Genomic DNA, 22,822 nt, shown 5'->3' on the forward strand with positions numbered 1-22,822 from the left:
CATGTCTATGGTTTGTTATTTTTTTCGATTGAAAAACAGGTTTACAGCTCCAACATTGTAATCACTGCTCGAAGGACAAGCAAAGGCACTTAGCCGGTATTCTCCTTCCATGCGGTAAGCTGTCCTTATGTAAATAGCTACAGACATAACACGAACGTTACACTGACACAGGAGGACACAGGAGACTACTTCGAAGGCGATGCTGAATACCTACACCGCTTAGAATCTGTCGGGCACCGAGCCTTGAAGCGTCCGCAGTAAGCTTCCTTGACTGCTGACACGCACTGCAGCCTATGAATGTAACACAATCCGTTAAAGGCACAGAGTATTATGTCAAAGTGACAGGGGAGCTGTACGTGGCGCCTACAGCATCGTGCCCGAGAATACTATAAAGGATGCCAGAATCAGGGTCTGATGGATGGCTTTTTGTTCGATACATCCCTCGCTACGTGATCCGTGATCATGCAGCGGCTTTATTTGTTGACTTGTGTGCGAAAGCACACAACGATTTCTGCGCGAGGACTTACTCCGTCGCAAATTGGACGCGTCAGGGCTAGCAAGCCCGATGTTCGATTGTATTCTGCGCACTCGCGACAGGCGCCACAAGCAGACAATAATTCTTTCTTCCCACCAAGCGGAAGTGGCACTTGGAGCAAAGTAGACCCTTCGCTAATCGTTGACATTGCGCTGAAGACCCTGATAGGGTTAGGCGTCGGTAAGTACATTCTCAGCCGATTCATACACCAATCAACTTCTTCTAGTTTTTACTGGGGGGAGCTTATATGTGTTTTGGTACAAACGTAACGTCCTTTCAAAGGTGAGGATAAGCGACGAATTATACAAGCGAATGTATCTAATGGGGCGGTCTCACAAGATTGAAGCAGCATTCAACGAAACATGGGATGATGCAGCCCTAGTGCAATTAATCAAGCAGGAGCTATCGCGGTTTGACCTTCTGACACCTGACCTGGAGCACGCCGGCTTGAAACGCTTGGCAGCAAAGCTCTTCGAAGTAAACCCACGGCGTCAGGAACAAGACTTCATCGATTACATTGTGAGGGGAGAGACGACAGGTTCATACTTTCTTCTCATCGGACCGAAGGTGAGATAATTGCTTGCATTACCTGGCACGCTAGCGTGATCTGAAAGTATCATTTATGATGCAGGGGGCGGGGAAGTCTGGAATGGTATTCGACGCAATGTTGAACATACGTAACAAAGGGTCGGTATTTCTCGAGGCCCATCCCGACCTTGAAGTGTTTCGTTTGCGCCTAGGAAATGCTTTAAATTATGAATTTAGCGAGGATATGCAGGCAGGACTGTTCCAGAGACCGGACCCTCGATCCGGTATGAAATCATCTATTGACGCTTTTAGCGTTATAAATTTTAATACTGGTTCACAGGCGGTCCCGCGATGGATATTGAACGTGGTTCGTGTTCAGAGAAACTAAGAGTTTGGATTTGAATCTGACCTGGCAGTCCAGCGCTAGATAAGCTACATGAAGTTGCTATGGGAAGTGGACGCCGTCGTCCGCTCGTTCTCGTCATCACCAAAATTCAGAATTTTCATAACGACGACCAAGGTCGAAATCTTCTTTTACAGATTCAACAGTACGCTGAACGCTGGGCCATAAGAGGTAGCGTGCTCATGTCACATACCTCAGAAATCTTTCTTAATTGTATCTAGGCATCGTCACTGTTGTATTCACCACGTAAGCTACCCTGCCTTACTTTGTACAGCAGCATCTTATGAGTATTTGAGGGATGATGTATGGCCGTATACGTTATTGCGTGAGTCACAAGAAAAATAACTCGCAAGCCCATTACTGACCTTTTGGCAGGCAAAGCAGCAACTTTGATGGAAGTCAGTTATGCAGCTGCATAATAACATGCTCATGCTCACTTTGGTAATTATTTAGGTGCACTCTGTCCAAGATCTGGACTGGGGAATGTCAAAGCGCACTCTATTGTGCAGACGACCAGATGCTGAGAATGTAGACAGTGTTGTACACGTTGTGGGAGGACGTCAATCCTATCTCAATAAGGTATCCAGGGCCGAAGAGATGCTGCAAGCTGCGGAGGACCTCCTGCGCTTGGAGAAGGCTTGGCTTGAGAGCTGCCTCGGGCTGATACCGGATTGCGACAATGATGGGGAAGTTGTCATTCAGGTGTGTTTGGCGATCATGATGGTTACAGAACTTTTGAACATCAGTTTCTACAGCAAAAATGGAGTCTACACTGCTGGACTTTGCTCCGAGAGTTCGTACGGCTATACCGAGCCAAGCAGAAGGAATTGGGGGACAGTTGGGATCCGCTAAAACTCCCCGTTATCCCAGCGGTATGCTATTTGTCTTGTTTTCTAAGAACCATGCTCCATGTAATTCTGACACGTTTGCAGTGGCGATGTCAGCAGATCATGACACGGCCCGATTATTTGGACGGTAAGATGGATTTCACTATACTCACTCACTCAGTCTCAAGTTTCCCAATTTAGAGCTTGACAGGTTGGACGTAGTCTATATTGACGTTAGTGCTGCAATATTGTGACGGACCTTTCTGACGGAATATATCTCAGATGAATGCAAACGTGCAGCCCGACTCAATGCTAGTCCTCCGCGCCGTTTTAGACATCGTTGAGAAGGAAGGCTTCGATGAGCTCCTAGAAGATGTCCGCTGCCGAGTAAAGGAGATAGAGAACCTGCGGCGATGAAGGATTGTCGCAGAACACGTTCGGGTTGTATTGGACATGTAGTGCGCTATAATTATTGCTTCTATATAATACTACTGATTCAGACTAATTCGTTATTGGAAGCATATTTCCCGTAAACAGGACGGAGGCAAGCCCCGTGATGTTTGCTTCTTTCCTGTACTTTGACGTTAGCGGAGCTTTCCTCTATGATTTTGACAGCTTTTTCTTGCCAAATAACTCTGAAATTCTCTGGCAGCTAGAGCTCGGTGCACATATCAGCATTTGCTTCTCTACTTCTGGGCATTCCTTGAAACAGGGCTTGCACTAGCCAAATACACATCCTATATGTATAGCTCGCGCACTCTGTTGCACGCTTTTTTATTTGTTTCGATCTGTCATAAAACAGGAAGAGGAAGGCGTCCATCAAACTTTTGGCGCTTCTATTCTATTCGCAGGGTGGGCATCAATTTGCACGATCCAGACATATCTTGTCACGGAGCAGCTCGGAGGCCAAATAGTGACTATCAATCGTGGTTTTGAAGTGGGTTGCGTGGCCACTGGCCAGACACACTTGTCAGTACTGGTTGATCAGTAATTTTCATGAGCTTTGATGGCAAGAAATTAGAATTTCCCAAATGCGGATGGATGGAGCGCCTAAATTAGCAATGAATGAGCGCTAGCGACCGACTACTACCACTACAACCGTTGTCTTTGCGCTGTCCGGAATCATTTTTTTGCCGTATATTGGAAATGCAGTGGTCACCTTTCATATATCATGATGATCTCAAGTTACTGCTGCACGCTTTTCTGCCCCCTCCTTTATTCATTCAATCATGGCCAGTTTGCCGACAATATATGGCGCTGTTCTTCTGGGTGGATTTGTTGCTTCTGCGTATGTAACACTCAGCCTGACTCAACCTGTGGATTCTGACTAGTAAATGATCAAATTTTGGATCACACCAACAGACTATCTGGGATCATAACAGCACAGACATTTACTTATATCAAGCAATACCCCACTGATACACGCATCACAAAATCGATTGTGAATATGGCCTCTTAGTCCGTTCTAGAGTGTGCACGCCGACTGTTTATATTCCGACACGGGACAGGTTGCTTTGACTTGGTTTGTTTCATCGCTTTTCTATTCCTTGCAAAATATTCAGTATAGCATCTTGTCTAGGGTATTAGATTCCATTCATACCGGTCTTGTGTGTACGGCATCGTGGACTATTATGATACAGTGGTTCGGTGATGAAGGCAAGATAGACTACATACCTGCGTCCGTGATATTTTTTCACTCGTTAGCCGTTTCACGCCTGATTTTTTTTCTCGTTATTCAGTCCATTAGCAATATCCATTGCGCTGACGGTAAGTTAAATACTTCGTCACGCGTCATTATAATCTCACAAAATCAGGCTTTCCTTACTCTGATCGTGCACTGGTATGCTACTGTTATTCTGTATATCTTGTATACCAACACCATTTCAGTTTCTTTGCGCATCGAATTCACAAGCGTAAGCCTCGCCTCATATTAGTGGGACCTTGTCACTTACCTAGTGAACTTCAGTAACCCATAACAATTGGCGGATCAGTGTTCCTATTGTCAGCTTCACTCTTCGATGCTCTGAATGACATGGCTGATCGTGCTACAGGTTGTATTCGCATTCTTGCGACTGGGTAAGTCGACCTGAAGCTTTTATGTGCTCTTGCTCACTAGACTATATCATTAAGTTGCTGCACTTGGTGAGTTCCCTTGCATGCGGACCCAAATTCACTGTTTAATGCCTCTGCGTACTAGTCACCACCTGTTGAGATGTGAGTTCTTTCGTCGTACTCCTTTGCATAGAAACCAAACTGAGCAATATTCAGGATCGAACTGCAGACAATGACCGCATTCAGACACAAAGTCGAAGTAAGCTCCCCTCTTTTGTGCCCCTGGGCCTTTCGATAATATTTATATTCTCCCTACTAGTGGGTGTTCACTGCAGGTCTCTCATTTTCATGTGTAGTAGACGTCCTCATCACTGCAAGTCTGTGCTTTACGCTGCGCAGAAGTCGTAGCTCGTACTCGAAGTGAGTCGCATAACATTAGGCGGCCTGGACATAAAGCTCACACATGCGGGCAGCATGGACCGTATAATTAACTCCATTATATTGTATACATTGGAGAACAACGCACTTACGAGGTGCGTGACTCTCGATCTGTCCATGATTGTCCATTCATGTATTGTTTGTCATGCGTAGTGCCGCCACCATCATCTCAATAATATGCGTAAGTGAAGCCATCCACTGTGATGCGCCTGTCTCCCGTTTGACACTGAATGATGGTAGTGGGTGGCTATGGACAACCTCGTTTTCCTTGGGGTCCATTTTGTACTCAGCAAACGTGGGTGTTTTACGGTCCATCTATTTTCTGTTGCTGAAAACGGTTTTTAAAACTCAGTTTACGCCAACTCTTTGCTAGCAACGTGAGTAGTGCGGTCTAGTTGAGAACGAGGTTTCACTACGTGTTCTAGCTTGAATTCCCGTAAGCAACTTCAAGAAGAACGCTCGCGTGGAGCCCTTTCAAACGAGCTTCCGGTTACATTTCCTAGCCGGTATCAGTCCAAGTATTTGGTAAGTTTCTTTCTCACAGCAGCATAACTGTACGCTAACAATACAAAGAAACGTTTGGATCCTGGAAATAAGGTAAAGCGTCGGAACTGTCGTGAACGTTAGGCGAAACTAACTTAATTTCCAGTTGGAAATCAATGTAGGACGGACCATCGAGCACGAAGCAGCCGACGGCTTTGCGAAACGAAGTTCGCATATCCCTTCGGAAAGTTCACCCCCAACAACTGATCCGAACCACATTACATCCAACGTAGTTTAGTGATTATCTCACTACCGCTCTTCGTGAGTGCCGCGCGAGATCTCCTTATCTTTTGCAATTTCTCCCTACTTGTCAAAGTCCAATCTTCCGTCGCAATTGCGTCTGTCCACGTGACAAGCAACACACCCTCGTCTCCTCTGTGTTTGTGCGTGCCTCAATAGTTATTTTCTTCTGCGTGGGACACATTTTAGCACCGCCTAGAAATCAGGGGTATGGTGTTGCAGATGCATTGTGAGGTGTAACGATTGACGTACTAAAGGTCCCTTGGCATACTTATTCGCATGAGTTCCTCTGATCGGCGGTTCCAGAGCGGGATAACAGTCCTTTTCGAGGAGCCATGATCATATCTGCAATGCTATGCAGTGACACAAGTGTTCATATTGCAGGGCAGCCTTTGAAGCATATCAGCTAATGTACAAACACCCAAGTAAATGCGAGCCCTCGGAGCCGGACTATGTACACTGGTGTTAAAACCCAAATCAAAATTCGGCGGATCAAAACCAAATTTTGGTGCTTGTCCTTACCCCGGGGAGGCTCTTCACGTCAACGCCGCATCTGACCAGCAGCACCAACTTGCATTTTGAACTTTTAAAAAAAACCGACCTACCAACACCTCCCACAAAACAACGTTATGTTGCTATAGTATATGAAATGTTTGGTCAAACCCACTGTTGACCAGCGGGTGCCGAATTTATCGGGAAACGTTAAGTTAATCAACGTTGACATGATCAAAGAAGGGTGCCCTTTTTGGAATAATCCAAGGAACGTGGTACAAGCCGCTGATGGGCGCCAGAGTTGGCGTAACCTCCACACTGCTGGCCCTTCGGTGCTAAGCCTGTCAAGCGAGTTTGAACAGATTTTCGAATCTAGGGCCTCAGTTTATGATGCACGAAGCTTGAAATATTGCGAAAAGCTGCTCAACAAGTACTAGGCTACATCAATTTCAATATATAATGCCGGCATGTTAATTACTGGGGACCTTATTTTTGAGACTTCTTCCAATAGTTGTAACAGCGGATCATCCTGTCAGAGCTCAGGCCTGGAACAAAAACACACGGCAGTTACGGGTTGATTTACGCAAATGTCCATAATAGGATAAGGAAGAATTCAGGTCTCCTCATTCGTTTTCGCTGGGGCCTACATGCCGTTTGAATAGTATTATTACCTCTTGGAATACTGGGCCATATGACTACGTTGAACCTTCTTAAACCCGTGCTGTTCGCGTCTGTGTTCAACGTTCAACCTCAGTTTGTCTGTTCTCTCCCTCGCCATTTCTTCATATCTTGTGCCGCCTTTCATCGTTTCCATATTTCAGTTATTCTTCTTAGACGCAGACTTCCTGTGCAACATGGTTAGCGTGCCTGCGACGTACGGTGCGATCCTTGTGGGTGGTTTTTTGGCCGCTGCGTAAGTCAGGACTATATCTTTTCTGCCACTAATCCTGATGGACTTCTCGCCGCATTCCAGACTTTCAGGGATCGTTACAGTACAATCATTCATTTACTTCAAGTTATACCCCACAGATCTACCCTGGAGGAAGGCCATGGTGAGTGACATATTATTAATGATCTGGTGCTTCGCTGAACCTTCGACGACTGGTGTTCTGCGGGAAGGTTGCCGTGATATGGTCGGTACCTTCAGCGAACGTGATTCACGAGTACTAAGTTACCGCATGCTCAGGATCTTGGACAGTATCCATACCGCATTGGTTGGTGCATCGATATGGATTTATCTAATAAACAACTTTGGTGATACATCAGAAATAAATGATATACCTGAGTACGTCCTTCCTTATGATAATTGCCTGTTCTTTGTTTGACCACGTCGTGCAGGACCGTGGCGGTGCGTAAATTCCATCGAAGTCCATACACGCTCTGATTGTAGTCTTGTGTCAGATGACAATAGCACTGACCGTGAGTCTCAGACTCTTGTTATTCTCAAACACGATCAAAGTTTCTGATTAATTTTGCAGGCGATATTGACATTCATTGTCCACTGGTAAGTCTTTTTGGTGACACATGGCCAGAGATTGAGGCCAAACCGTGCAGCTTTTTCGCCCATCGCATACATAAACGTAAGCCCCCATTGATCATAATTATATTAAGCACATACCACGTTCCGTTGCAGTGAGCCGTTGTGATTGGCGCATCACCGCCCCTATTGTAAGTCTTGTCCTGTTAAAATCGGATGAAGACTGAACGCCCTTCGCCGTAGTTGGCCATCGCATTTTTGCGGCTATGTGAGTCGCCTTGCTCTTCTTCAGGCCTCTTGGGATTAATAGTTGTTTTTAGGTTCTGCTTCTGGTAGGTCAGCATTCTTGGCCACGATACGACGCGCTAAACTATTTTGTTGCCGTAGTAACAACGGCCGAAATGTAAGTACATGTTGTGTAATGCTACACAACAATCATAACGCCGGCGCATAGGATTCATCTCAAGACCTTCTCAGAGTTCAGGCAGGAGTTCCGAGTAAGTGCCGCACTTTATGTCACAGTGCTATGTAACGTTATGGTCATGTAGTGGGTTTTCACATTGGGTCTCGCACTATCATCTCTCGTCGACGTTCTCATTGCGATATTCCTTTGTTACTCGCTGCGAGCTACCCGTAAAGCTTCTTCAAGGTGAGATCACGTTCCGTGCATATTCACGAAGGCTTACACGAACAGTATGGACTATGTCATCAATTCTGTAATCTTGTATACATTGGAGAATAATTCTCTCACCAGGTAATCCCGAAGCTTGGTCAAATCGAGATCATCAGTTGCTTACTATTTCTATCAGCGCCGCAACTGTCATCTCCATGATTTGCGTGAGCCTAATAGTCATTTCCTGCTGTATTCCCAATCAATGCTGACCCTACAGTGGCTTGTAATGCCCACCAACCTCATTTTCATGGGGCTGCATTTTGTCATTAGTAAACGTGCGTTGCACTCGAGTTATCCTGACGAAATGATAATTGCTGATTCACATTTGACCTGTAGTGTATGCGAACTCTCTGTTGGCCACGTGCGTATACTGTAAACCTTTCGTATATGTGCATATCTGATGATCGCTTTGGTCAGATTGAACGCTCGGAAGCAACTCCGGCAAGAGCGAGCCCAGAGAGGCTTGTCGGGAGAACTCCCTTTGGCATTCCCGGGCTTGGTAAATCGCTTCCGTTCAGACCAGCGTGACACTGTGAGTGGCCAGAAAACAATGGTCAGCCTGATGGCTCATACTTGCTGCAGTCGCGGATGGATCCCATTGGAACCAAGGTCCAGCTTTGCGCTTTGACCATAATATTTATCTGACTTTTACTACAGCTGGAAATCAACGTCGAAAAAACCGTAGAATATGAGGTAGATGCAGACACCATGACTCCCCACTCTCCGTCTCCTTCGTCGACTTCTCCGAAAGCTTCCTGCCATCCATCTGGAGCGATTTCACAGATGGCTTAGTTCACAACCTCCTACACCCTTTTGATCCTATTGTCGTACCGTGAATCTTCTTTGATATATGTCCATCTTTTGCTGTCAATCATTTCCACACCTGTCTTTATCGAAAGCTGTACTATCTTCCTCGCTATGTAGCAACATACACCGTCCCATATCTAATAGTATCTCTGCGTTGTCTGTCGTCTACATTAATGTAAAAAAGCGTTTAGTGACGCTATAGGCCTCAAGTCAAATCACTCGGACTTGTCCGTGAAATGCTGTTGCCCGGCAAGCCGACTGATTACGCGTCCCCTGTTGGCACACCGACTCACCGACCTGTCCCACGGGCACAAGTTCTTTCCAAACCGCCATCATGTCTTCATCCATCGTTTTGCCCCCCGGGTAAGTCCCTGCGCACTCAGCAGAAAGATGGCGGCTTACACCACTATTTTCGAGTTTCGGATATGTAGCAGCTGGACTGGTATCCACTGCTTGGGTTCTTGGCTGGCAGGTACTAGTCGTAGGCAGGTACAGAACAAAATCCGGGATCAAGTACCCTCAGCGTATGTGCCGTTGCTGCTACTAAGTAATGTTAGAATACTCAACAGGGGTGTTTTGCAGTGTATGCCGAGAAAGCACAAGCTGATGCTTCTAAAGAAGCCTTCCTCTTTAACTGCGCTCAGCGTAAATCGTCATTCACTGAATATATGGTCTCATTCATACTCACGATGATTCTTAGGCGCTCACCAAAACACGATTGAGCACATGCCTCTTATTATTGTGACGTGAGTGTTTACTGAATTCCTGTATGGCTTTTCTCATCTGTCTGCGGCCGGTTTAGCACTCTGGTAACTGCAATGAAGTATCCTGTCTTTGCTGGATATGCATGTGGCTTATGGGCGCTGTCCCGTGTTCTGTATACTCTAGGGTATACCACCGGAGATCCAGTCAAGGTATGTGGGACTTAATCCGTTTAATCACCTGCTCATGATGTCCTGTGTAGCGTAATACACGCGGTGGCATACTTGGTGAACTTCCTCTTTTTGGTATGTGCATCCTATCATCAAATAGTATCACCGGGTGTTGATGCTAGCGACCTCGTTAGGACTTTTCCTTGGCTCCACCTACACGGCATTTGATCTTTTACGCTCATCTGCTTGAAACGTTCCCGTTGCAAGGTTATTCTATGCATTTGATGTGACGGGTTGTAATTAGAGAAATACGTACACGATCTTGACCGACTTGATCAATATCATGCGAAACGTTGGAACTGCATATTAGTACATGATGATGATCAAATATCGAATGACACGAAAATGAAATTAGCTTGAGCTAAGATAAGATTATCGTAACCGAGATCCACAACCCTTTTAGACAGTTCCAACGACCTAGGCAACTGCGAATCGTTTGTTTCATGGGTTTATTAGCTCCACTAACTCAGTTTATACTCTGCAGTCTGCCTGCAGGTATGAACGCTAATTTCCCCACCGTGACAATCGATGTCGTGCGTACCCGCTTGTTCTCTACTCGCCAAAACCTCTGATGCGATGCTAGCGCAGATCCTCGACAGACACAGCGCCAAAGAGGTTCTCACCGCAATTCTCCATTCAATACTTTTCCATAGGCTGTTTGGCACTGTGAAGCCTCAGACATTCGAGGTGTTTGATGTCACCATGGTGAGTTTTCTAGGTTTCACACTGCTCAGCCAGGATCACCAAGTCGTCGTTACAGCCAGGTGTCTCGGATTCTGAGATGGAGCAACTCGTGACTGAGAAAGTGGATATCTTTTGGAAAGGAATCGAAAGTGGAGCGAACAAGCGTGGTCAAGTGAGTTTTTTTGCTGTCTATCGTGCAGTATTCCCTATTCATCTCGTTCTTCATTCAGATGATAGTAACATTTTCGGAGAAAAAGGCGAAGAAGTCCTGGTTTCAGGTATACGTTGGGGAGGAGGAAGTGCCATGGGAACAATGGTGTTTTCATTGGTTATTGATGTTAAACAGAACGGCTGATATGTATGTATAACAGGATTGTGAATGCCGAGATGCGACAACCCAAGTCAGAAGGTAAGGATTTCTCCATCTGACGCAATTTTGTCGTAACATTATTCCCGATTACAGACCGGCAAGAATTCAATGCGAATCTTGCGTCAACGCTTTTGAAGGCTTTGAACGTGATGCTGACACATACCTCGTCGGAGCGCGGGCGCACGGCAGTTCCTCTCATCACGAATGCGACAGGGATATCACCTTTTCCAATCAAGATTGCAGTTAAAGTTGGCGGGGTTGAGCTTGGTTAGTGTGTGCAGCTTCCGTGTTGTGCAGAAGGGTGTTGCAGATGCGATAAGCACAAGATGTATGTTTAAGACTTTGCATTGATTTTTTGTTCGATTTACTGGCTCTATTTTTCTTTGACATTCGTTCATGGCTATAACACGTGAGAAGGCAGCCCTCTACACTTCTAAAATTAGCATCATCGCACATGGGCTGGATGCGGAGCCTGAGGATGTCTAGCGCTCGATTTCGTCCACCGACACTTGAATTTACATTTCAAGGTGTGCTCAGTACGTACTGTCTTCAAATCTGATACGAAGTACTGAGTCAACATTGGCGACAGTAGATAGTAGATTGGGCCACTTACGCTGTCTCGATATCTGGTTCACCTCAAACTGCAAATCCGTACTCCATGCTTGAGAACACCTGCAAGTAGCATGAGCACTTAGCGGCTGACTATAATTTACCTGCGCAAAAGAACAGGATGGGACGTTGAAATCCCCGCGTGGGCACACTTCTTGAGAAACCTGACGAATTACTTGCCAGCAACCATAGTTCCGTTGGAACACATGTTCACTGATGAACGGGGCTCCAAAGAAGTACACTAACACAGGGTTTCAGGGTCTCTTGGCGTTGCCTATATTGCGACTTACCGATAGCGCATTCGTTTTCTCAGTTCTTGTCATATCATGAATATATTATGAGGAGCATGACCATGCTGGGATAAATGACGTCATGTATAGTGTCTAGCCAGGCAGGTGCCACGTCTATGGCTGGTTTCCGCGCTTCTAGAATCCACTCCTGAAGATCACAGGCGGGTGGGTGGTTTGGAACAGATAGTAATCGTTCCATGGACGAGATAGCCTAGTGATTTCACTCAGCTCCTTTCGTTGAAAACACAGGTACACGCGACGTGCTGAATGATGCGAAATACTCTTGAATCAACTCGTCGTTCACGAAAAGCGGTCCTTAGATATCCATCAGAAAGAGTATCACTTTTTGTATCACAACACTGGCAGGAGGATCAGAAATGTATATTTGGATGCCACCAGTTAAGATCTTTGATGTGACCAGCTGGTGTGCCTGTGTGTTTCACAAGTTCAAACTTCAAAGCTTCAAGCAGCAGCTACCGTGGGGGCGGAGGTAAGCGTTGAAAATCGTGTGTAGGGAGTATTACATCGTGTAAGTCACGTGAGGCCATGATTCAAAAATCTCTGTTACTGACATCTTGCCCATTAGCTTCGAAATACTGCGCCGGTTCCCCAATAACTTCCTTCGTCTCCTTCGTCTCGCGCGCTCTGCGCGAGCGTACTTTCCAAAAGGTCATCACAATGGCAGTTCAGACTACCGATCGTCCCAGGAAACTCGCTGGGTACGACTTCTACCACCAGATCCTCGGTAGCCCAAAACTCATCGTTGCGCCGATGGTAGATCAAAGTGAGCTGGTGAGTGGAATACACGTCAACGTCATCCGTCATTTTACGTTTACTTGACTCAGGCATGGAGAATTCTATCACGCCGATACGGTGCCCAGGTACGCCGATTGCCATCAGTTTTTGTCCTTGTTATTCACTTATCCAACCTGCTCAGCTTTGTTACACACCCATGATAAACGCAAAGATGTTCTCTCCCCCTTCCGCACATGCGTATCGTGCTCAGGCGTTCAATACTTCTTGTCTCGAAGAAGGCTCAAGTGCACATGACCGCCCGCTCATCGTTCAGTTCTGTGCCAATAACCCCTCACAGCTCCTCGCGAGCGCACTCGCTGTACAGGATCACTGTGATGCCGTTGATATAAATCTTGGGTGTCCTCAGGATATCGCAAGGAAGGGACACTATGGAAGCTTTTTGATGGATGAATGGGAGTTGATTCATGACCTGAGTGCGTTCTTATCATTATTTTATATAATAGCCCTAATATTTAGGGCTAATGATGTATCCGTCGGAACAGTCAACGTACTTCATGAAAACCTCTCCGTACCTGTCACTGCCAAATTCCGGATATTTCCCTCCGTAGAAAAAACGGTGGCATACGCCAAAATGCTGGAATCCGCAGGGGCCCAGATCCTCACTTGTCATGGTCGCCTGCGCACACAACGTGGACAAAACACTGGGCTCGCAGACTGGGCGCACATTAAAGCCGTGAAAGAGGCAGTTCGGGTGCCTGTATTCGCAAACGGCAACATTTTATTTCATGAAGATGTAGAGAAGTGCCTGAAAGAGACCGGCGTGGATGGGGTGATGAGCGCTGAGGGGCAGTTATATAACCCTGCCTTATTTGCTCCTGCATCGTCTGGGAATCCGTCATCGACCCTGACAGGTGCACACCCGCCCCATGCGGACCTTGCGCTTGAGTACCTGGCTATCGTTAAGAGCCTCAAGACGCCAACGTCAACGAGCGCAGTCAAAGGTCATTTGTTTAAAATCATGCATCCTGCTCTGAGCAGGGAGACCGATCTGAGGGAGAAATTAGGACGAATCAGAGGGTCGAATGTCATTGGGGAATATATTGAGGTTGCGAAAGAGATGAAGGAGCGCATGGAGAGGGACGCTACGGAGGTGATGAAGGGGGAACAGATGGTTGACGATTTGATCACGATCGAGCCTACGACAGGGCTCAGAGTGCTGCCGCATTGGCTCTCCCAACCGTACTTCAGACCGCTTAAGTCTCCAACAGAGGCCTCGAAACGAGTATCTTCACCGGTACCTACCACTCATGAGGACGTGAAGCGGGCGAGGCTTTCTGGGCAATCTGCTATAGGCGATATAGACATCTCTTTGTGATCGCCATCGACTGCGTCCTTTACCATTCTTTCATAGAATATATCTCCTCCATCCATACAATACACCACATACGATACATCGCTGGATTTATTACGGCGTACACGATGATACAGTTATCTCAAACGTAACATGGAAAGGAGAAACGTCCACATCACCTATCTACCCGCCACATCCAAGGCTCGTTCTCCCCTTACAATCCTCCTCCAGTTAGTATATACTCGATCGCCGAATGCACATTTCCACCAGTCGCAAGAAGCGCTCTAACATTCTGCGATGCATTTGTGAACCCCATATCTTGTAGTTGCTGTTTAATCCAAGAGTAAAAAAGCCCGATTAGATCACCAGCCACACACAGCACACAATACGCACCTGCAACTGCACCTGGAAGCGTTCTTCGGGTGGCCGCGAATCCGCAGGTGCAGCAGGGGGCGCACCGAAGCCACCAAATCCGCCCAGACCACCGCCACCACCTCCAAAGGCGGTTTGCATTTGTGCGAGAGCCGCAGGGTCGAACATGCCAAATGGGTTGGCGCCTGCGCCTGCACCAGTCCCCGCGCTTGCTGGTGGGACAGGAGGGAAAAACGCTGCGAAAAGATTTGGGGCTGGTTGGCTGCCTGTGGGGGAGGTAGAGGGGTTGGAGGAAGTAGATGATGCAGGTGCTGTAGATGGAGTGCCTGGTGCTGGGAATGCGCTGCCACCTGCGCCGGGGAAGCCGAATGCTCCACCAAATGGACTGGCGCCTGCACCCGCGCCCGCGCCCGCACCCGTACCTTGGAATGCTGACGCCATCTGTAGCATCGAGCGGAGGGATTCGGGATTTGATCTAACACAAATCAGTATGCATCTTCAGGAGCAGTGGTCGACAAAACGACGTACATCATCTCCCTGAACCTCTCGCTCTGGAAAACTTCACGGACTTGAGGGGCAATAGCAGCGAGCTGAGGATTGCTCGCGATGATTTGGTCGAGAACAGCGGGATTACTCATGACGCTGCTCATCTGCTGGAGGAATTGGGGACTCTGCATCATTGATTGCATCATGTTAGGATCGTTCGGGTTCAGACCCATTTCTGCAAATGGGTTGAAACCAGCGAGGGCACCGTAACCAAGGTGAGAGTTGAGCTGTGTCAATGGGTCGTGGGGATTCTGGCCAGCTTGCATTGTGGGGAGGGGCGGGACTGGGACAGAGGAGGCTTGAGAACCGGATACGTTTGAGCGAGCGACGCCCTTGACCATATGGATGGTGTGAGATGTTTGAATTTTATACGTCGAAAGAACATCATCATCCTGTGCAACAAATTATCAGTGGTCATGAGAGGCATGTATAATGATATATACCTTCAATACTCGGCCTTGTGGATACAACACTTGAATGAATAAAACCTCGTCAAGTGCATTAACACGCACCAGAGTATATAAGCCTCTGCCGATCAGCCTCTACATCAGACTTTTCTGCGATAGCACGTTTGAGGTCAAGCACAGTCTTGTCAGTACTGATTGTGATCTGCAACTTGAGCTCGCTCGGTCCTAGTTCTGATTAATATGTGTTGCAATGATATATTGTGGACTAGTCGCACCCTTGACATTTATCTGAATTTCTTGTGGCGTTGAGTCCATGATGGAGGAGGATAAGCGTGCACTGGCAGTGGCACAGGTAACATCATCAAGGATGGTCTTATCTGCTTACAGCGCGGGAAGACTCCAGAACCCTCCCGTTTGTCGGCAACTCGTTCTCAATTCTGGTTTAACCTGGCCAAGCTTGATCTTCTGCTTCGAAGAAATCGCTCATTATCTCTCGTATGTATACATAAAATTTATACTTGCTGATTTCATTTCCAGGATATGGGTCTTTGTACTATGTAGTAATCTTGATTGCAAACTCTCTATCTGACTATTAGGCGTATTGTAAGCGTCGGCCGTGCTTCATAATAGATCGAACTGTGACGATGCCGGTGGGCGACGCAGGGCACGGCACGCAGGTTGCTGCCTTTCGTGGTACAGACGTGTAAATGGTTTACATGCATTGTCTCCATCGATGAAATCACCCCATCCCCGACACAGCATGGCCTCGCAGCTCAGTGAGCACTGTTTCACTGCTGTCTCCCACTCCGGCACTCCAGTTGGCCATCAGGAGGAGATCGCTAACGTACAGACATATGTATCTGAGCCTACAAACGCATCCGAGTCCAAGTGCGTCATCCTCTACTTTTCTGATGAGTCTTCGGTCCTTTCTTCCTCAACAACCAGCTCATTATGGACTATTATGCCTCTCATGGTATGCTTCCGCGCAGGAACTATAATAGTCGTATGATTTCTCAGTTTGACCTGTCCACAGGGTTCACAGTGCTCGGCCTCGACTACTTTTTTGGAGAACCTATGCATGAATGCATGAATAGGCCGGGTTTCGACAGGCTGGCGTGGATAGAAAAGGCATTTAGTAACGCTAATACCCATATCTGCCCATGGGCTGACGCTGTCGTGAAGAAATACGGTATGATAACATCTTTTCCATCTCACTAATTACCCATCAACCTCCCATAGGCCCAGGCTTGAAATACTGTGCTGTTGGTACGTCTATTCATTATTGTCTTGGCGTTATTCCATACCTACTTGTTTCTAGGCTTTTGCTTTGGCGGGCCGCATGTACTCAATCTTGCCAAGAGCGGTGGCTTAATTGTCTGTGGTGCTCATATTCTAGCCTTGTGCCGTATGTGTGCGTAATATCATATAGGCGCAATCGCTCACCCTGCCACTCCCTCCGAGGATCTGACGGAGATCGACGAATGCACCGGTACATACCTTCTCTTTTATCCTAAATCCATATATTGACAAATGTGATCGACTAGTCCCGATGCTGTTTTCCTGCGCTGAGACCGACCAGACGTTCCCCAGAGAGACACGTCGGAAGGTTGAAGATAGGCTTGTCGAGCAAAAGAAGACGTACCACTTCCAGATTTTCAGCGGTGTGAAACATGGATTTGCGGTCAGATGTGATCCGAACGTGGAGAACGAGCGTGAGTGGTTCTTCTCTCGAATTTTTCTACCCATTTCACGCTGTTTCTTGTTTTGACGCACAACTTTCTGCCTTCTCTTTTACTCTTGTCCATAGTCTGCTTATTAACATAATCCTCCAGGATGGGCAAAGGAAGAGTGTCAGCGTGGCATGGTCGCATGGTTCAAGCGTTTCACAGCCTAAATGGACAGCTCACCATAGGCCAGTCTTTGTCGCGGAGTCTGCAAACCTATCGAAGACCGGCCGTTTTTTGCGTGTTCTAGTTGTGCTGAGGTAGTATCAGTGACATACAAATCTACCAGGCTATGCCACTATGGCCCTCTCTGCTATAACAACGGAGACGTAGCTTCCTTGCACTGCCAAAAGACGTGTTCTTCAGTCAGGCTATTTTGACAGGCTTAGAAAGATATTCCGCGCAGGAAAATATTGTCACTCGTCTCGTCATCTTGACAGAAGCTTGACCGAAGGCTTACCAGATCTTTCGGCATCTGTGTAAGATTCAAATCATACCTGTACTCAACGTGACTCAAGTATGTCGGCCCATCAGAACAAGACCGTTCCACATCAATCTCAAGAATCAAGATTGATGTCAATGCGAGATCAACGGATCCCGGGACAACGGACGTAGGATGCTACGCGGTGCGGCATGACGTTACTTGTATAAGTAACTTGTTTTTCGACATCGCTTCTGATGACGATCCACAATGGTCTTTGGGGTTAACGGCTTACCGAATCCCGGATGCCCTCGTAGCGCGGGCCTGCGAGCTCAAAGCTTCACTCTCAAACTAATGAACTCTGGGAGTATGGTTTTTATCATTACATGTGAGCTTTAAGTTGTGGGTCTATCCAAGTGGAACGACGAGCTGGTATTCTTCAGATTTTCCGGAGTTGGGTTGACTACCTGCAAACCTTCGACGTAGGCAGGCGTAATTTTCGTTGTGACTCATCAGATATGCCTCATATCAGCCTTCGAACTTCTGAGCAGTGAAGAGCCTGGCGGGTGCGACCGAACGACGTGTAAAGTTGTAGTTGGTGATGGAGAAAACATTTGCAAGAGGAATTGTTAGAAGCAAACATACTAATCAAGAGGCGTGTGAATTCTTGAGATGGTTGCCTGGCTGCAACAAACATTTTATCTAGCGATGCATACGGGTATGTAGTTCAGGTATCGTTATCTGAGGAAAACTGCTTGTTCCCCATTGTCACAGGTCCCTATGTACATGTTTTGCCGAGTCTTGGCACCCGTACCATACACTGCGCCACCGGCTGCCATCCGGGCGAGTGGGTAAAGGTAGGTACCGTACTCCTGATCAAACACAGCAAATTCTTGGCAGAACCCTCAAGTGACAAACCAGTGTCTCTCTTTGTGAGTGTGATGTTGGGGTCATTCAGCGAGTGTACTGTATATGATGGTAAGTACATATACATGCACGTGTGTCAGTATTCGAAACCACCTAATTTCCAATTTTTCTGACAATATCAGGTTTTGCATATGCAGGCCAATCAAATCGATCATCCGCGGAGACAGTCAGATAATGATTACGATACGTTCCCGATGAGTCGGAGTCGACCGACACTACGTGGGCTCTCATCGCCGTATGTGAAAGGTCTGTTTTCAATCACCACGGGAGAAGTTTATAGAAGCCTTCATCCATCACATGACAGATTGGTGGCGATTTGCTACCCTGGTTGCATGTGGCTATAGTATATAGTACGGGAAAATGATTGCCACTACAGTCGGAATCGGCTCTGTCAACAGCTTTGTCTTTCTCCATGCAGGACCTTCCACTCCCACAACCTTCTATCGGAAATACGTTCGGAGCACTTTTCATTGGGGCTACCCTTGCAGCATTGTTAGTAAAATATTTTCTTGCCATGCAGTCGAGACTGAGCGTTGGTTATGGTCGTAACATATCTCATGGAACAGCCTCTGGGGTATAAGCAATATTCAAACTTTGCTCTACTTTCAGACGCACAGAGGTACAGGAATAACATTCTTTAAGCTGGTTGTGGGTCCTTGTTGTCTTGTTGTCTTGTTGTCTGTTCTTTTTTTGACGTTATATCAGGTCATTTTGTTTTGGTGGATATTTTTTCGAGTTGCAATGGTCGAACACGCCGTCTCAGATTATGAACCTTTAGGATATTTGATGCTCTGCACCTGGCATTCATCGTCCATTGCATCTATTACTACTTAGTGAGAAATCACGCGAACATGGGTGCGCTCACAGAAATTGTATGGAGTTTTAAAGTGAGCCTTTCCTTTCCCCTCTGTGCACCATCTGCTATGATACTAATAGACCCGCGCAGCTTCAGGTCATATTTTATGTAAGCTGTATTTCCCAGGCTCTGTGAATCGCCTCAGACATGCACCCCACAGGCTCTCATCACCAATAGTGTACATGCGTGAGTTCGATTTGCATAGAGTTGTATGCAACATTCATAATGCTCCTTTTCCCAGTCTGTATGTCCACCGTCTATGGATAGGTATTTGTCCTCCGATTTATTATTCTGCCATGACTGATGGGGTGAACCTAGTCAGCAAGGGCCGATCGAGAGCTCTCCCTATAACAGTGGTGAGTTTGTCATCAATGTTTATGTACTGTAGCATTTCATTCTGCCGAACCACTCGTAGTGCATAATCGTGGCCCTCGCTTTAGGTGAGGATCTCATCTGCAGACTCCCTTCGCGCAATATTGAACACAAATATCCTTTTAGGTGTTGACATCGGTGAGGGCTTTAGAGTACTAATACTGCTGCTGTTGGTTCATCATCTTCATTTTGACCCAATGACAGCCCTTGTTTGGGTATTGTGAGCGCACCATCTACTCCATCACTCATGAGGTGTTAATTATGAATAGATATCGGTGTCATCTGTTCTCGGACTTGACTAGAGCCGAATGGGCGGCATACACGGCTTTGGGCACGATTACTGTTGTCGATATCCTTATTGCATCATCGCTGTGGTATCTCCTCGCTACCTCCCGCACTGGGTTCTCCAGGTAACGAGCGACCTGTTGACTGTCTGGATCTGGCATAATGATGTCGAATGTTTAGCATGCATTCCTTCGCCAACAAGTTTATGAGTTACACTGTCAATACCGGTTGTATCACGAGGTATTTCGTCCATTCAGACTATACCATTCCTTGATTGATATTTGGTGCAGTATAGGTTCAATGGCAACTATGATTACAGTAAGGTCCAAATAATCGTGCTTTCACACCGTCTCTGAGAGTCGTTTGCAGTGCGCAGTGATGCCGAACAACTTTATCTTTCTCGGCATTGGATTTTTAGTAGCTAAATGTATGAGCACATGTTCTCTGAGGACTGCGCTGACTACTGGCACCGTTTCAAGTATACGTTAACTCGTTTCTCACTCTCCTGAATGCGCAATACTACTTGGAGGGCAATGCAGACAATATTGATTCCTCCAACAAGCGCCGTATGCGCCAATCACCCTACCGACGGGAGCCTCACATTAAGGTGCCACAAGACGAGGAACTCCAAGCCTCCCGGCAGAACATGTGTAAACATCTTGACGATGAAGTGATTTTCACTCGACCTGTACCGACTGACATGGTTTGTAGTTACTTTATTGTTGAATTTCATGAAAGAGGACTAAATGACACCCTTTAGCCACAGCGTCCGCCGATTGCAGTCACGGTTGAGATAAGTTCTTTCTCGTCGGCTTAATGGATTATCATGCATGTATAATATTTGTCTGTCTGTCTCTTATAGGCTGATGAGACTATAGATTATAACATCGACAGAATCTGGCCACATAATCCTACCTTTGTGCATTCTAATGTACTGCGTGGTTAACCCAAGTTAGGCCCTCAAGACATATTGAGATGCAGGGGTAAGCACATTATCCGTGAGGTATTTAGCGGCCGCTACTGTCCGAAAGTACGTTGAATAGGACGGATAACTGCATATCTGGAAGTGTACTAAATTAGATAACTACACTAATGTATGCGCTTTGGGGGTATCAGCCAAGGATGATGTATCATTTTGCATGTATATACTGCGCAAAGACTGCATAGGATATTGCTGCGAGTTTCTGCGTTCTATCTCGCTTGTCCTTCCAAGGACAGTTGAGATATAACTTTGATTGTGTTGACTGCTCGCAAGGCGAATGAACACCATGTAGAAGGCAATCGAGATGATCGGGACGTTCTAGTTGATCTAAGCTCAGTAATATCGATAACAGGTGTTAACAGCGGAATTACCAAGTCTGCCATAACATACAGTCCATTGTTCGAGAGGACGAAGCATATTATTGAGGAGCAGAGCGCTGCAGAGTACAAAATAGCAGCATCTGTAAGCACGCGCAATAAAGGCATTTTCCCCTTCGTAGCGCGGATTCCAGAGACCTTGCGTTCGCTCATCCAGATGCGATAAGCTAACAATCCTACACATATCAAGGTTATTACGAGACCTCAACATCGCGCTTAAGTGGGAGTGCGCTTACCTGAACTGAGCAAATTTGTTGCAAGTGACAAGGTCATGAACGTCGCGGCCAAATGTCCAGTCTGGTTAGTGAAGATACTGTTACTTGACACCAGTGAAAAGCGGTAGACCCCAAAAATACCGAACACTTCCAGACAATATCAGAGCACGCAACTTCTCGTGTATGATTGCAACGAACCAGCGATACCACACCACATAATGCAAGGTATAATGACAATCCACACAGATTGCCACACAATGTAACATCGATAAATCTTTTGACAGAAGGGGGATTTCTATAAGCCGCAGGTTTCAAGCTTGTAGATTAAAATTTGAACCCACCACCACCCCGTCGCCAAGTAGGGTTTGTAAGATGATTATCACATCCTTGATCACAAACGTTTCTTGGGTAACGTCTGCAAAGAACGAGACTGGGCCGCCTGGGAATGTGTCGCGCTGCTTCACTAGTCCATCTTCGATACGAATGATGCCTAAGACCAGGTGCTTGGGAAGTTTCAGTGGATGTCGCCAGATACAAACAGCGAGAAGCTAACCGCGGTACTCAGTAAGAACAGTAGAATGGCAACCACAACAACTGGCCGATTGACGTTGTGTATGTGACGTTTGTAGGTGATTATCCAAATAGTACCTATAAACATGAGGACTGAAAACCCTAGAGAACGCTAGCTCGGTGGACATGGGACGGGTAAACTCGTTGTAATACCCACCGTATAAAATGCCTTCTAGCACCGATGACATGATGGCAGCAGTATCCAGCGGGATGCCTGGTGAAGCCATGACGAAAATTATGGCCAGGGATGCACGACGCTGTAGGCACTGGTTAAGCTATCGTTATATATAAGAAATATTCGGCTAAACTTGAGACTAGTAGGTATCAGCCACTGATCAGCTAATTGCATCAACGTACCCTGCAGGGCCAAGCATTCTGAAGAATAGAAGTTACTCAAAACACCCTGTGACGCAACCTCGCACACTCAGCGCGCACCTGGATGAACCAAATCAAACCTTTTATTTGACAGTCGAACTCGGCGTCCTACCTTCATGGCGGGCAGCAATCCGAGCGCCCCTGGGCGCGCAACATGGGAACACAGCCCAGAAGGTCACTTTGGCGAGCTCCGAGATAGGCTCAGTTAGTAAAATTGTGGGTCCACACAGGTATGTGCTTATGTAAGTAATTCTACATATGACGGAGTTGCTTCTACCCCGGAAAATTAAAATGTCAGACATTGTGTAATGGATGTATAGGCTGGGATATATTCTGCTGTGCAAGGACTGCATAGGACGTTGCTGTGACATCCTGCGAGTCTTTTC

The 22,822-nt window shown here is 46.7% G+C and overlaps 10 protein-coding genes across 10 annotated transcripts; 8 read left to right on the plus strand and 2 right to left on the minus strand.

Moving 5' to 3' along the window:
- Positions 1-462: 462 nt before the first annotated feature.
- BJ212DRAFT_1542804 (uncharacterized protein) lies at positions 463-3,192 on the plus strand (the record flags this gene model as incomplete). Its single annotated transcript, XM_041341854.1, has 14 exons — positions 463-715; positions 762-817; positions 875-1,102; positions 1,167-1,347; positions 1,404-1,430; positions 1,485-1,637; positions 1,688-1,712; positions 1,763-1,791; positions 1,842-1,864; positions 1,920-2,168; positions 2,222-2,338; positions 2,399-2,441; positions 2,495-2,526; positions 2,576-3,192. The coding sequence occupies 14 exons, from the start codon at positions 463-465 to the stop codon at positions 2,708-2,710; spliced, it is 1,551 nt and encodes a 516-aa protein (XP_041187324.1). The 3' UTR covers positions 2,711-3,192.
- A 330-nt stretch (positions 3,193-3,522) lies between these two features.
- Positions 3,523-5,564, plus strand: BJ212DRAFT_1304028 (uncharacterized protein; the record flags this gene model as incomplete). The annotated part of the gene is made up of 18 exons (XM_041333536.1): positions 3,523-3,581; positions 3,656-3,751; positions 3,861-3,900; positions 3,934-3,971; positions 4,033-4,060; positions 4,108-4,206; positions 4,345-4,369; positions 4,410-4,435; positions 4,491-4,507; positions 4,562-4,604; positions 4,665-4,765; positions 4,819-4,878; positions 4,937-4,964; positions 5,024-5,078; positions 5,136-5,160; positions 5,209-5,308; positions 5,357-5,380; positions 5,433-5,564. The coding sequence occupies 18 exons, from the start codon at positions 3,523-3,525 to the stop codon at positions 5,562-5,564; spliced, it is 996 nt and encodes a 331-aa protein (XP_041187325.1).
- Positions 5,565-6,684: 1,120 nt separating this feature from the next.
- On the plus strand, positions 6,685-9,272 carry BJ212DRAFT_1391617 (uncharacterized protein). Its single transcript, XM_041337035.1, has 21 exons — positions 6,685-6,971; positions 7,032-7,110; positions 7,178-7,191; positions 7,245-7,343; positions 7,397-7,406; positions 7,460-7,477; positions 7,537-7,562; positions 7,613-7,638; positions 7,692-7,726; positions 7,779-7,803; positions 7,856-7,867; positions 7,923-7,938; positions 7,990-8,032; positions 8,084-8,184; positions 8,230-8,289; positions 8,345-8,372; positions 8,426-8,483; positions 8,545-8,569; positions 8,626-8,740; positions 8,791-8,817; positions 8,866-9,272. The coding sequence occupies exons 1-21, from the start codon at positions 6,913-6,915 to the stop codon at positions 8,998-9,000; spliced, it is 1,011 nt and encodes a 336-aa protein (XP_041187326.1). The 5' UTR covers positions 6,685-6,912; the 3' UTR covers positions 9,001-9,272.
- BJ212DRAFT_1391623 (uncharacterized protein) lies at positions 9,259-10,293 on the plus strand. The gene is made up of 7 exons (XM_041337036.1): positions 9,259-9,378; positions 9,433-9,539; positions 9,598-9,660; positions 9,716-9,761; positions 9,818-9,929; positions 9,980-10,022; positions 10,082-10,293. Exons 1-7 carry the CDS (start codon positions 9,350-9,352, stop codon positions 10,135-10,137), a joined length of 456 nt encoding a protein of 151 aa, XP_041187327.1. The 5' UTR covers positions 9,259-9,349; the 3' UTR covers positions 10,138-10,293.
- A 151-nt stretch (positions 10,294-10,444) lies between these two features.
- Positions 10,445-11,273, plus strand: BJ212DRAFT_1283553 (autophagy-related protein; the record flags this gene model as incomplete). The annotated part of the gene is made up of 6 exons (XM_041331765.1): positions 10,445-10,480; positions 10,536-10,652; positions 10,708-10,803; positions 10,862-10,947; positions 11,003-11,040; positions 11,095-11,273. 6 exons carry the CDS (start codon positions 10,445-10,447, stop codon positions 11,271-11,273), a joined length of 552 nt encoding a protein of 183 aa, XP_041187328.1.
- Positions 11,274-12,578: 1,305 nt separating this feature from the next.
- BJ212DRAFT_1449585 (Dus-domain-containing protein) lies at positions 12,579-14,031 on the plus strand (the record flags this gene model as incomplete). The annotated part of the gene is made up of 4 exons (XM_041338715.1): positions 12,579-12,692; positions 12,746-12,781; positions 12,838-13,129; positions 13,199-14,031. The coding sequence occupies 4 exons, from the start codon at positions 12,579-12,581 to the stop codon at positions 14,029-14,031; spliced, it is 1,275 nt and encodes a 424-aa protein (XP_041187329.1).
- A 190-nt stretch (positions 14,032-14,221) lies between these two features.
- Positions 14,222-15,647, minus strand: BJ212DRAFT_1486341 (uncharacterized protein; the record flags this gene model as incomplete). The annotated part of the gene is made up of 6 exons (XM_041341110.1): positions 14,222-14,335; positions 14,401-14,854; positions 14,908-15,317; positions 15,369-15,382; positions 15,438-15,557; positions 15,608-15,647. The coding sequence occupies 6 exons, from the start codon at positions 15,645-15,647 to the stop codon at positions 14,222-14,224; spliced, it is 1,152 nt and encodes a 383-aa protein (XP_041187330.1).
- Positions 15,648-16,092: 445 nt separating this feature from the next.
- Positions 16,093-17,226, plus strand: BJ212DRAFT_1304032 (dienelactone hydrolase family-domain-containing protein; the record flags this gene model as incomplete). Its single annotated transcript, XM_041333537.1, has 7 exons — positions 16,093-16,220; positions 16,322-16,521; positions 16,572-16,598; positions 16,651-16,737; positions 16,762-16,821; positions 16,877-17,044; positions 17,165-17,226. 7 exons carry the CDS (start codon positions 16,093-16,095, stop codon positions 17,224-17,226), a joined length of 732 nt encoding a protein of 243 aa, XP_041187331.1.
- Positions 17,227-19,972: 2,746 nt separating this feature from the next.
- BJ212DRAFT_860737 (uncharacterized protein) lies at positions 19,973-20,946 on the plus strand. Its single transcript, XM_041344223.1, has 6 exons — positions 19,973-20,157; positions 20,208-20,235; positions 20,287-20,344; positions 20,397-20,620; positions 20,678-20,745; positions 20,796-20,946. Exons 1-5 carry the CDS (start codon positions 20,090-20,092, stop codon positions 20,732-20,734), a joined length of 435 nt encoding a protein of 144 aa, XP_041187332.1. The 5' UTR covers positions 19,973-20,089; the 3' UTR covers positions 20,735-20,745; positions 20,796-20,946.
- A 55-nt stretch (positions 20,947-21,001) lies between these two features.
- BJ212DRAFT_1283520 (uncharacterized protein) lies at positions 21,002-22,288 on the minus strand (the record flags this gene model as incomplete). The annotated part of the gene is made up of 7 exons (XM_041331764.1): positions 21,002-21,217; positions 21,271-21,452; positions 21,513-21,638; positions 21,690-21,765; positions 21,833-21,994; positions 22,045-22,163; positions 22,219-22,288. The coding sequence occupies 7 exons, from the start codon at positions 22,286-22,288 to the stop codon at positions 21,002-21,004; spliced, it is 951 nt and encodes a 316-aa protein (XP_041187333.1).
- Between the last annotated feature and the right edge of the window lie 534 nt (positions 22,289-22,822).

The sequence above is a fragment of the Suillus subaureus genome (assembly GCF_016647635.1).
Source record: "Suillus subaureus strain MN1 chromosome Unknown BJ212scaffold_52, whole genome shotgun sequence".
NCBI classification, from domain to species: domain Eukaryota; kingdom Fungi; phylum Basidiomycota; class Agaricomycetes; order Boletales; family Suillaceae; genus Suillus; species Suillus subaureus.